Source organism: Tenrec ecaudatus, chromosome 3 (genome assembly GCF_050624435.1).
Source record: "Tenrec ecaudatus isolate mTenEca1 chromosome 3, mTenEca1.hap1, whole genome shotgun sequence".
Taxonomy (NCBI): Eukaryota; Metazoa; Chordata; class Mammalia; order Afrosoricida; family Tenrecidae; genus Tenrec; species Tenrec ecaudatus.
Genome location: NC_134532.1, coordinates 113,333,704 through 113,347,669, shown reverse-complemented (window position 1 = coordinate 113,347,669; position 13,966 = coordinate 113,333,704). Strand labels below are relative to the sequence as shown.

Below are 13,966 nucleotides of genomic sequence, written 5' to 3'. Positions count from 1 at the left end.
CTTTTCCTTACAAACATATTGAGAGTCACTGGATGGTTCTCTAATCAAATCAGCCTAACATAAATCTCTATCTTCTTTGCCCTATTCTGACAACAACCATTCCTCCCATGGACTCTACTTCTCTGCTGAGCTCAAGAACCTGTTGCAATGGCTACACGGAACTCATAGACAATACGATCATGGGGGTTTATAGGGAAGCTAAGAGGTTATCACAATTCAGGATCAGAATACATTTTGTCCACAGTTGCACCTAGTCTCAGCCAGCCAGCAGCAGGTCTCTATCTGGTCTTCAGCCTCTTGCCATGTGGTCCCTTGGCCTCTAACTTGTTCTGTGAGCCATTAAGCACACATGGTTTACCGTCTCGGTGTTGCTCCTCTGCTCGTGGTCTCAGCGTGGTGACCTCTGGTGTCTTTGCCACAGGGATCTCACTGTGCTCTGCTGGTGCTTATTCCTTCTTGCAATCAGCCTCTCTCTCTCTGCTTGTTTGTCTGTCTCTGCTTGAGATGGCACCTTCTGATACAGTAAACTGGAAAAACTGACCAAGCCCCTCAACTGTGCTACAGACATCCAGTTTGCATGGCCCCGCCCAATCACTGTATCCAGTTTGCATGCCCCCGCCCAATCACTGTATCCAGTTTGCATGGCCCCGCCCAATCACTGTATCGGGGAGTTATGAGGACATGGATAAAGGAGCCATATTTAAGCAATTTCATGTCACCAAAATGAGTCACATTTTAAATCCTCATTTCTCAGTGACAGTGATTTCCCACTGTCACACAAAGTTCAGTGTAAACCGTTTCCCTTTTCATTGACTAGTGGTTAATGGTTGGTTTTAGGAGTGTTTTACTTTAAAATGTGTGGCTTCAGATGTGCTTTAAAACAGGAGATGGTTTACAAGGTGACAGAAAATAAATGTAACATCTATGCTCTCCATTGACTGGTGTCGAGATGTGTCTGTGACCAGTCCTCAGGGCCTGCGAAAGGAGCAGGGGTTGCCTCGCCCTGACTCAGAGAAGGTGGATACCGGGCCTCTGAAGGAAAGCGTGAGCATCACAGCTCTCGGTGCAACTGCTCAACCCTGTGGCTCTAGAGCAATGGCACTCATCACCAATACATCACCGATGGGTGTGGCTGTGCTCCAGTACCATTTTACTGATGGCAACAGGCAGCAGCCTGCACTTGGCTGGCACCCAGAGTTCGCCAACCTCTGAAAATCAAGTAGTGTGCTTGGTAGAGACAAGTATAAAAGGCATTCCAACAGACTGGTGTGAGTCGGGGAGGGAAAAAAGGCATGGTGTGTAGAGCTATGTCTGATGAACAGAGTAGGCCAGTTTGCTAACATGGGAGATTTGGGTAGCTGGATACAGATGCTGGTACCAGACTCATGTGCATGACTTTGGATGCCAGGTTAGGAAAACACTGAGTGCCAACAGGTGCAGTGAGTGAAACAGTGAAAATAAAATTAGTAATGTTTAGCAGAAAATTAAAATTGAACAGGACTAAATTGAAATCAGTAGAGAACAAGCAGGCTAAGTGGAGCGAGGGTATAAATCCAAAGATTTGGTGTTGGTGAGGAACACAATCCCACCTGTTTCTACAGCAACTAACAGACAACTTCGGAGATACGGCAACCTACACACTGGTGAGCCGGCCACATTGTGACAATAGCAAAGGCAGGCGCTGCCTCCCTCCTCAAACCTCCCCCATTCCTGTTCCCGGACCCTGAGGTCACCTGCGCAGGGTTTCAGAGCGGGGTCCTCTCTGGCAGTGACTTATAAATCTGTGCTTCCGCCCAGAACTCCATGCCAGCTCTTAGTGTTTTCCGCCATGGATGGTGGATGGATGGATGGATGGATGGATGGATGGATGGATGGATGGATGGATGGATAGATAGATGAACAGACGGACAGACAGAAATATAGACAGAGAGACAGACATATGTAACCACTGCCTTCGAGTCAATGTTGACTCACAGGACAGGGTAGAACTGTCCCACAGAGTGTCCAAGCAAGTAGTCTTTACCAAAACTGACAGTCCTATCTTTCTCCTACAAAGTGTTCCTCAGACATTGTAAATTCAACTCCTGCTGGCTTCCACCCGTTCTGCCGCTCCTTCCCCGCAACCTCTGAGCACAGAGCTCCATTAGGCACCCCAGTCTTAGGTTCCTTCCTCCCTCCTCCTCTACACTGAATGAACCATCACGACTATATTCTAGATCTCGGGCCCAGTTCTACTCTGTTCATCATTGACACACGTCAGCCCTTCATCACAGTCTTCTTTCCACTAATTGGTCTTCTTCCTTCCCCACTCCCACGACACCTCTCCTTGGATCCAGTCTCGGGACAGCTGCCCAGCAGGAGGAGGAAGGAGGAACTCATAGGAAAATCCAGCTTTAGAAATGCCACGCCTTTTCTAGAGTCATAAAATAGGCCATGCCTACCAGGACGGCAAGTCTACACAGAGAAAACAACCATTCAGGAATACAATAAATATGTGCTAAGAGGAATATACTTCTTTTAACTGCAACAAGATACTCTAAATGTTTTCAGGTGATAAGTCTGGTGCTGAAGATACAGGGATGAAAGAGCAGAACTCCGTGTCTTCATCCACGCCTCCACAACAAGGCTGCTGGACTGGGTTCCCTCATGCGCCCCGCCCCTCCTGCTCTGTCACAGTAAGTAGAAATCACTGACCAAATTCAAAAGGAGCGTTCCTGTGCTCACCTGACCCGACAGCACCACTTATTGCCGCTGACAGAAAAATTCCCTTTAAGGCCTGATAACCGTGGCAGCAACCCTTTAGAGTTAACATGCCTCTCACTCATTTTTTTTTAAGTCAAAAAGAAACTAGGGGAGAAGTACATCTATGTGTGGGTGGGAGGAGGAATCACATATAATATAACCTTGTGGTTGTTGTTTTTCAGTCGTCCCCACGTCTTTCTCCTCACCCAGACATTTCCAGAGTTGACATTAGAGGACCGTGTTTGCTCTGCCTGGCCGCTCTGGTGTAACTACCCATTTCTGACAATTTGTGGTCTTCTTGGAGCAAGTGGGTTCATTTCTGGGTCCTCTGAAATTCTTTCTTACTCAATCAGGAAACTTATCCCTTCACCTGGATTCAATTTCTATGCGGATACAGATGGCTTCTGTTAGCCGTATCTCTAAGGCGTGGCCTCCCGATTCATCAGTTATAGACGTATTACTGAAAACATTGCAATGTGTGCTGCTCATTACCATCCCAGACCCTCAATTCTTCCACCTGCCTGATCACTGTCACATGTCACATCAGACGCAGGACTGAACCCCTCAATCGACTCCCCTGCCTGCATGTCATGGCAAATGAAGGAGCTCCCTAGTAGTGCCGGTCCTGTCTCTTTCCTCGGCACTCTACACCGTCTGGTTCCCAAGCCAGCGCACTATGGAGACAAGTAAGGAAACAATTACGTTTCCGTCTGATAGGAGGAAGAAGACAATGGAGAAGAGTTTGATTTTTTTTTTTTTTGAAGAGTTTGATTTTTAAGGAAATGGCAACCACACGTATTTCCTGATGGTGGGAGGAGCGTGGAGTGCTGACACGGCTGGATACATCGAGGGCACGGGCTGCCTAATCCAGCACCACTGTCCTTGTGGGCTGCCGTGGCACCGTACCCACACAACCGGGGGAGCTGGCTGCAGATCCAGGGTCAGCTGCAGGGCTCCGTGAAGGGTTGTAACAGGCAATCGACGAGAGGATGAGCAGGAACATGTTCCCAAGCCCTGGTTATCCTTCCCCCGAATTTCAGAACTGTGCTTCACTTGCCAGTCCAGAGTCAGAGCTCTGGTATGCATCCTGACCCCTAAACTCAGAATTATAACATCTTCCTGCTTCCTTCCTTTCAACTTCTTCTCTGCAACATTGCCCTACATACAGCAGTAATCAATAATCCTCTTCTCCCCACCCTACCACTTTAACCGCCCCAGAGCCCTAAGAACAGATTTTCCATAAATCAATGCAGTAGCCAAACAAGTGTACTGACAAAAGGGGGTTTACATACATGTTTAACGCCTGTGTATGTGCTTCATGTGTTTGCTTTTAAGAGAAATGGAAGTGAGAAGGAGGTTAATCTCCCACCACTCCCCCTCCAGACTGGCATAAATCATAAGTCTTTCTTGAACTTAAACTGCCTATGAGAAGGGGGGGGGGGAAAGAGAGAGAGAGCTAGGCCACCGGAGTATAAATATGAATCTATTGTAATTTTCACAAACCGGTACCCCAATCAAATCACCAATGCATGGCAGCAATAGCTTTCCATGCTCAAGACTGAAAGTGCTTTGAAATTCAGGTGAAAAGTAGTATTGCACAGGAAGCTTTTAACTCACCAGCCCCTGTGCTGGTTGTTCTGTACCATGGCCCTGCCAGCCTTCTTATCTTATCTTTGCCCTGCCCTGAACAGAGCCCTGGTGGCTTAAGGGTTACACACTGGGCTGGGATCCAGAAGGTTGACAGTTCCAAACCACCAGCTGCTCCAAGGGAGAAATATGGGTATCTACTCCTGTAAAGGGTTACTGTCTAGGGAACTCACAGGGGCAGGGGTACCCCCAAAAATATGGGTTTTTTTTCAAAGCTGTGTATTTAAATTTTCTTTACAAAACAACCTTATCACCTTCAAAGTACTCTCCTTTACATTTAATACATTTGTCAAATCTACAATTGCATTCTTGGAAACATTTTTTTCAAACTCTGTTTGGATGGCTGAGAGCACCTCCCTTATTTTCTTCACCTTTTCTGTGTTGTCAAATCGTTGGCCTTTCACGTTCCACTTCATTTGCAGAAAAAAGAAGTCGCACAGAGTGAGGTCGGTTGAGTAAGGTGCATGGAGCAAGAGCGGCATGCTTTTTGCTAAAAACTGGCACACTTGAGATGGCTGCATGAGCAGGTGCTTTGTCATGGTGGCAAAACCAGTCCCTTCTGCGACAAATCGGGCCTTTTTTGTCACACTGTTACGCAATCTTTTGAGAACCTCTGCATAGAGCACTTGATTAACAGGCTGACCTGGTAGAATGAACTCCAAATACACTAGCGCCCTCACATCAAAAAAACCAAATGAGCATCGCCTTGATCTCTGATTTCACTTGATGTGATTTTTGGGGGCAAGACGATCACATCTTCCACTGGCTTGATTGATGTTTGGTTTCAGGGTCGTAAGAATAGCACCATGTCTCATCACCAGTAATAACCCTGGGTGGAAAAAGTCTGGGTTGATTCAGAGTCTTCTTACAAAGCACGGCATGTTTCCACTCGACACTCTTTTACCTGGTCGGTCAGACCCTGAAGCACATATTTCTCAGTGACCCTTCTCATTCCCAAGTCTTCCATTAAAATTTATTGAATGGAGCTCCACGATAGTCCAGATAACCTCCCCATCACTTCAATGGTCCATAGTCGGTCTTTGAGCACAAGTACACGAATTTTGTCAGCATTTTTGTTGGTCTGGGAAGCGGACAAGACGTCCAGAGCAAGGTGTGTCATCAATTGGCGTTTCCCCTTTTTTGAATCGAGGAAACCACCACACCTGAGTTTTCCCCTTAGTGCTGTCCTTGCACGTGTTCAACATCTCAACAGTTTCTGCACTTTTCTGGAACATCAAACAAAATTTCACAGCAGCGCGCTGTTCTCTTAAATCTGCACTCACAAAAAACAAGGTTTGAGCGAAACTGCTTTTACGAAAAATTCACTGTGACCTTCCCAGGCAATACCACTGGGCGCACTCACTCAGAGCACGTTACTTGATGGGGGGGTGTGGGATGTGGGGGGGGGGTATTCATACTATGATAGCCCCGCCCAGGGGAACTTTTTTCCGTTTTTGAGTCAGGATACCCCTCATATTACCACGTACTAACGAGGGTAAAATTGTAGATTTTTCTGCTTCTAATTCGCAGGATACAAATGTTTCTGTGTGCAATATGAGAGGGCTTGGAAAAGCTCAAAGAAAAATGGAATTAAAAAATAACAGAATTTTTCAATGGATTTTGTGAAGTCTCCACGTATATCCTAACGGGCTTTTGCATGGCTCAAGTGGTGTGCATCCTACTTTTCCATGATACCAGTGACTCAAACAATCTGACATCTGGGGACATGTGGTGGTTACAGGGCGTGTTCAATTGAAGCTAAAGAAGTGAATGGGTGGAGTTTAGCTGTCAATCAGGTCACGGCCTGAAGGTAGCTCAGGGTGGCCTTTTCACAAGGATCCTGGGAACTCTCCCTCTGTCTTCATCTTCCTGTTGACACCACATGGAGACCTGTGCGAGCCCTGGAAATGAATCCATTGCCATTGGATCCACAAGACTCTTCACCCAACAGAATGCAGGAAGCTTATGGCTTCTTGAGTCTGAGGAGGGATTTATGGATTGGTATTGGATTTATGGACTAATATCAGACTTACAGACTTGAACTCGACTAGGCTGGGATGTTTTCCTGATATATAACTACATCTTGATATGAAGCTCTCTCTTACACATATATGAGTGTCACTGGATGTGTTTCTCAAGTCAACCCAGCCCAACCCACGCCATCTTGCAATCACTTATGTAGGTATTATGGACATTGTGACAGTTGTGCTTTTGAATCAATCTGGTTGGGCCAGGATTCTAAGTGGGTTGGCAGGCAATCCCTCATGATGGGATCTCCTCAAAGGTGTTGCCTGTTTCCAGTATAAGTGGAGCTATGGAAAAGTTTACATGCATTCTCTTCGGTCTGGTCTTGCATCAAGGGGCCCTAGAGATATAGTGGTTACAAGTGAGTTGGGGCTGCTCACCTTAAGATCCATAGTTCGAAACCACTAGGGAGAAAGACAGGGCTTTCCACTCCGGTAAAGTTACAGTCTCGGAAATTCACAAAGGAAGTTCTACCCCAGTGGTTGTCAACCCGTGGGACACAACCCTTTTGGGGGTCGAATGACCCTTTCACAGGGGTCTCCTAAGACCATCAGGAAACACATATTTCTGATGATCTTAGGAACCCAAGACACTTCTTCTCTATCCGTCTCCAGGTGGGTCCATCCCCTGCAGATACGCCTACATATGAGTACCTGTGTGATGACATTATCGTGCCAACCCCTTCACATACACCCTGTACAAATACAGGTGTGTGTCACAGAGTTGGCACCATAATGTACTTATACAGACCAGTCACACATGTATAGAGAGCAGCTACTATGTTGAAAGCAGCAGTATTGGAGGTAAATTGAATTATAATTACTGGGTAAATGTAAAATCATGTACTGTAAAATCAACTACTGCAAAAATATATTTATATCTGTACCATGGGAACTTAAACTGGGGTTGATGGGTCTTTTTATATTCATCTGTGGTTGGTGTGACTACTGCGCCCTTGTGATAGCAACAGGTATGTAAAAATTACACAATGGTAAATTATAGGAAACTGTATTGACTGACCTATGCCATGTATCATCTTTTGTATTATTAAAGCTATTGTTATATATGATTTTCATTAGCAAACCATCCCATGACAATGGATTGTGTAGAGAAGAATGTTAAGTAAAGAAAATATAGTGAGGACTTTTTACAGTCTGGTTTTACCTCAATAATTACAGAAGGAACTGAGAAACCGCAATGTGTTATTTGTTGTGAAGTTCTATCAGTTGAATCAATGAAGCCAAACAAACTAAAACGCCATTTTCATAGCAAGCACCTGAGCTTTGCCGGCAAGGACACCAACTATTTTAGAGGCAAAGCTGATGGACTCAAGAAAGCCAGACTTGACACTGGTGGCAAGCACCACAAACAAAACATAGCAGCCGTTGAAGCTTCATATTTGGTGGCACTCAGAATCGCCAGAGCTATGAAACCTCACACCATTGCTGAGGATTCACTGTTACCAGCGGCCAAAGACATTGTCGAGTTATGATCAGAGACGAATTTGTTACGAAATTGAGTGCAATTTCCTTATCTAATGGCACTGTCCGCAGAAGAATAGATGACATGTCTGCTGATATTCTTGATCGGGTAATCCAGGAAATTAAATCTGCTCCACTTCCAATAATTAGTATCCAGCTCGATGAATCTACAGACGTTGCAAACTGTATTAATGATGGTGACTTTAAAGATGAGTTTCTTTTTTGCAAACCTCTCGAAATCACTACTGCATGTGATGTATTTGACACAGCTGGTTCATTTGTGAAAGACCACAAGATCTCTTGGGAAAAGGTCCAGCTATGCTGGGATGTCGATCTGGATTTCAACGTTTGGTCCTGAATGAGTCACTAAAAGTCATTGGAACTCACTGTCTGATTCATCGACAAATATTAGCAATGAAAACGCTGCCACAAGAGTTACAAGAAGTAATGAAAAGCGTCCTAAGTTCTGTGAATTTTGTAGAGGCGAGGACTTTAAACAGTCGACTGTTTTTCCAACTGTGCAATGGGAAGGAAGTGCTCTACGATGCTCTGCTATTTCACACTAAAGTGAGGTGGTTGTCAACAGAAAGTCTTAATACGTGTTTTTGAGCTTCGTGATGAACTCAAAAGAAATATTTTTAATCATATCAAGACCGCAGTTTGAAGCACTTTTCAGCAATAAAAGTGAACTGCAGAGATAGCTTACTTGGTTGCCATCTTTGCCATCTTGAATGAGTTCAATTTATCACTGCAAGGACCAAATCCAACATGCCTCGATGTGTCTGAAAAGATCTGATCATTCCAAATGAAACTTCAGCTTTGGCACACACAAAAAAGGATGAAAATAAAATTTACATGTTGCCTACCTGATCTGCTTTCTTTGAGCATGACATTGAACCAGACAAAAGGATTACGATGATTTCTGTGAAAGACACTTGCACCTGCTTGCAGACGAAATTTCATCGTACTTTCCAAATCTACCTGACACACCTTGTGCACTTGCCGGAAGCCCATTCACAGTAAAGTTGGAGATGTTCCTGAGACTGCACAAGAGGAGTTCACTGAACTTACTAGCAGTGATGCAGCGAGGACTGATTTTTCTGCAATGCCAGTTACAAAATTCTGGATCAAGTGTTTGCAGTCATATCCTGTTCTGTGTGAGACTGTGTTGTGCCTTCTTCTTCCATTTCCAACAACGTATCTGTGTGAAACAGGGTTTTCCAGCTGTTGGTTATCAAGCAGACGTGCTGTGGAGCATGATCTTCATTGTACTCTTGCAAATAGTGCCCTGAGAATTTCTAATCTGGTGAGAAAGAAGCTATCTGACAGGGGCTTTTTACACACACTGTCGCAAAATGTAGCAATGTAGTTTGCTTTGTTATATTAAGACTGTTACCCATGCTACATCATGCTTCAAGACAAAATTTCATATGTTTATAATTAGAAATAAATATTTCACAATATATATTTACATACTGTTTTGTGATTAATCACTATGCTTTAATTATGGTTAATTTTTAACAATGAAAATATATCCTGAATATCAGGTATTTACATTACAATTCATAACAATAGCAAAATTACAGTTATGAAGTAGCAACGAAAATAATTTTATGGTTGGGGAGTCCCCACAACATGAGGAACTGTATTAAAGGGTAGCGGCATTAGGAAGGTTGAGGACCACTGTCCTACCCTGTCCTACAGAGCTGCCATTAGTCAGAGAAAGTCTATGGCAGTGAGTAGATGAGGGAGGGGATGAGGGAGGGAGTGGATCGGCTCATCATCTGACCTCCTGTTCCTTGGACTTGAGCCAGCTGCCTGCTGTACTGTCTGCTGATCTTGGGAGCCATCATCAGCTTTCCATCTTATCTACCAACCTTGGCTTCATTCACTCCCACCACTGGAAGCCTGTCACCTGACCCGCCAATCTTTGCGTCTTCATCTCCTGTGTCTACGTGAGTCAGGAGAGACTGCTAGTCTGACACCTGACCCCACATGTGGAACTTGTCTGCTTCTACAACTATGCAAACCATTTCCTTGATATAAACCGTGTGTGTGTGTGTGTGTGTGTGTGTGTGTGTGTAAGAAGCGGGGCACTAGTTTTTTTCTCTATAGAACTCAGCTTAAGACAGAAGTCTTATCCCTCCAGCTACAGAAAAGTCTATAACCAGCAAAACTAATTATATTAATGATGGGCACAAGACAACACCCACGCAGGGAAAACAAAGGAGAGGTCAAGAAAGGAGTAGGCCTAGATAAAAGAAGAAATAAATAGTCCCTGTTTTCCCTCCCTGAAGCTGCCTCGCACATGTGAATAGATGACTTATTGGCATCTTAAAAGAGTGAATATAAACTACAAAGCATAATTCCTTAGTCTGTTGCTTATTTGCCTTAACCTAAAATGGAAAAATAAATAAAGTAACACTCCAAAGATCTTTGTTTTCTGATTTGAGGCTAATAACAAGCTCTTGGCTCCTGGCTACTTTAAATAAAATTGTTATAAGCAAAAGAAAAAAGAATCTGGAAATGACTTATGTTTGGCTCTCAAATATGTAATATTGAAGTCTCCAATTACAAACTATTGTCCTTGATACACACCTTCAACAGTGCCAGTAATTAATTTGCTAACATTAGTTTCGGACAGGAATTCAAGTTTCAGCAAAAATAATAATAAATAATAATAATAATGTGATCCCAGCAAGTCTAAACATGTTCCTGTGCACCAGAAAAGACAAACGTCTATGTACAGTAATTCGGAGGGAAAAAAACAACTAGAAGTACCGCAAATAATTCAAATATATATACCTCTTTGAGATATGTGCCGCCAAGGTTGGATTGGAAACACATGGAGTACCGGAACACAGATGGGCATAGTTCTGATTTTCGTGGATACAAAATGGCCAAATTAGCTCAAAACCCTGCATCATCGTATGACAGCATTTAAAACAGTACCTTGTTTTTTTTCTTTTTAAAGTTATCGTGTGAGAGAGCTTCCTGGTTGTCACCAATATCTGCTCAGGAGGGTGGGGTGTCCCTTGAGATATGGAAGTTTGGTATTAGAAACCTCCTCCAATCTTGCTTAGATGTCTCTTCATTTGCATTTAAAAAAAAACTCAATACGATCAAGTCAGCTCTAACTCATAGCGACCCTATAAGGCAGAGTAGAATTGCACATTTGAGTTTTCAAGACTTCCAATTTCTGCATGAGCAGAATACCACATCTTTCTCCTACAAAGTATCTGGTGGGTTTGAACCATTCACCTTGTGGTTAGAAGCACACAATGCATAACCTTTACAATTGTCCTTGTAGGCTATAATAATTCTATAGTTCTAAATGTGAGATTCCCTCTACATTTCTGCTCTTGTTCAGCAAATGATCAAACCTGCAGAAGCAGTAGAAGCCAAGTCAGAAAATAAGAGTGAATCTGGACTCCCAAGGGCTGGGGTGGACACCCTAGGCAGCAGTGAGAAACCATCCATGAATTTGTGGGCAGCAGGTCAGCAGGTGGACAGCCATGTTGACTGCCCACACTTGTGACTGGCACCTGCCAATCTGCCAGTGTGAAGAGTAGTGTCTTTTAACTTGTGCCCTCTAACCTAGGTCCAAATGAGGTGGGTACAGGGAGAGGGAAAACAAAGGGTGGGTGGGGGTGAGGGAGGATCTAGGGAGAGCGTGAGTGAAGGAGAGAAAGGAGGGAGAGAGAGGAAAAAGGGGAAGTGAAACAAGGAGCCAAAGGGGAAGAGAGAGAAAAGGAGAAGGAGGGAGAGAGGATGAAGAAGTGGGAATGGAAGGGTTAGAGCAATCTCTCCATTCTGGGAACTAGATTCAATGTTTGTGCTTATTAGCATACACTCATTATTCTGTATTTTATTTTAGAACACACTGAAAAAAAAAATCTTCTGAAGCTCTCCCCTCAAGCAGAGACTCTTGAGAATCTTACATCAGGAAATTAAGACTTTGCCTTACCAGCATTCATATCTTTAAACTTCTGCTTTAGCTCAGTGGGAGTAAGACGATACTGGTCAAGACCATCATTCCAATATATCCGGTCTAGGACTTGAAGATCTCCGCCAATCAGCCAATCTCCTTGCTCCATAACCATCTAATGGGAAGAAAGAAGGGGGAAAAATTTTGAAGTAAAACAGAGACCAAGATTGAAATGAGAACATTCATCCCATAGAAACTCAAAGCAGCTATAAACTGATCTTGGGGTCAGTAATAAAGTTGCTTGACTATGATCCACTGAATTGGGATTAGAAAGGCTAGAGAATGAGAACATATTTTATCATTTCTGTGAAAAACTTGAACTATTATATTTGCACATAGTGGCTAAACCAAACCAATCTGAATTAAAAATGTCTTTTAAGTTAACAAAAACATTCTTGTCATGGTTCTTGTGTATAGATTACCGGAAGAAGTTGTGAAATGAGGCGTTTTGAACACAAGGAGTCTATTTAACTGTTGCACCCCTGAAATAGGGTTAAACAAGAGATCCAGACTTGATGCAAACACCCTGTGGCCTCACACCCTACGGTTCCTCCTCTATCTGCGCCACCAGCCAAACCTTAGCTGATCCTGTGCTGTCCATCAATCAACCTCATGTCCCCAGCACCTAGCTCAATGTCTGCTGCTGTTTAACATCAGTTGAGCAAATGTTTATCTGCACCCCAATGATCAGACTAGGTAACATTAACCTACATACAACCCAGTCACCATTCTAAGGAAGCAGTCAATATGTAGGACACTTCAGATAAAAAATGACCGTCAACTTGAGATAAAATGCCACAGCTGTGTCCAGCACCTTGATGTAGGGGTGGTTCTTGCACGTCGTTCCCCACTGTCTGGCGCAGCGCTCCTCTTTCCTGTGCTCAAAAAACTCAGGGTTGCGAAGAATAGCCACCCGGCGGCCCTCGTAGATCAGAGCGAACGCCGTGCAGCCGTCCAGCCGCTCTTTGTCTTCTCGGGTAGCCGTGAGGACTACAGGCACGGACAAGTTGATGACGCCCCCTGCAGGGCACACACGAACGAAAGACAACAATCCGTGGGGTAACTCAACAGAGCGTACGCCCATCTACTTTCCCCTGCAGTCGGCAGCCCTCAAACAAGGCAAGACATCAGGGCTCCGGTGGCACTGTGCAAATGGTGCCTGCACAACACTCAGGAGAGAAGGCCATCGATGAGCCCCGAGAACAAGCAGCACCCCAGAGAAAACAGCACCAACGAACAGAACAAGCCCCATGTGAAACAGTACTTCTCACAGGTCACAAAACTGTTCCCTGGGGAAAAGTCTGACGTGGAACCTTACAGAGAGGAGCCCTGCCTCCACTCTAGAGAAGTCTGAAAGAGCAGGTCGAGGGTTACGGTCTCGGAAACTCACCAGGGCAGCTCTACCCTGTCCGACGGGGTCACTGTGAGTCGGCATGGACTCTAGCAGTGAGTCTGGGGTTTGAGTTTAGCTTCTTGCGTTGGGCCAATTTCAGTGCCAGCTGGGGAGAGAGTGACGCCTCCCTGTGCATTGGGACCCTCCCAGGCTTTTCCTATGGGCTCATGCCTTTTGCTGTAAGAAAACTGTCACAAGTGTAGCATTTGCCCCAGTTCCCTGAGGGCTTCTAGGAAACCATGCAATCTGAGAGGGACCATGGGCGCCTCCAAACTTGTAGGCAACTGGCCTGAAGTAAGGGCGGCCGGGGAAGCCCCGCACTTGCACCTGGTACATGAAGTGAGGACATTCTTAAAGAGGTAGTGCTTTCGGACAATCTGACTGCAGGATTACAGAAAGGGGAGCTTTAAAAAACGGAAGAGCCAGCTGGTGAAGACTCGTGCCCGAAGAGGCATAGTCAGTACCCCCAACATCTGAATATGACAGAGAACTATGTTCTCGTGGTCTTTAGGAGGAAAAGTTGTATCTTTATGCGTGACAGGACAACGTGAGTAACAACACTACGAGAGACAAACGGATGACATTCGCATATACTTGGGTATATTTGAGATCGGAAGAGAGAAAACACCCCAACAGCTGCTTCTTTTCAATTCAACTGGTGTAACCCATCATGGTCTGAGGTGCTTGACT

General features: G+C 44.6%; 1 protein-coding gene across 2 annotated transcripts in view; it reads right to left on the bottom strand.

Moving 5' to 3' along the window:
* PAPSS1 (3'-phosphoadenosine 5'-phosphosulfate synthase 1) overlaps positions 1–13,966 on the bottom strand; it is a 126,884-nt gene that overhangs the window by 37,941 nt on the left and 74,977 nt on the right. For both annotated transcript variants that reach the window (XM_075543945.1, XM_075543946.1), the window contains exons 8-9: positions 12,698–12,903; positions 11,863–11,998 (exon numbers count right to left, since the gene is read on the bottom strand). In XM_075543945.1, the coding sequence (XP_075400060.1) occupies positions 11,863–11,998; positions 12,698–12,903 (342 nt within the window). The remainder of the gene's footprint in view (positions 1–11,862; positions 11,999–12,697; positions 12,904–13,966) is intronic.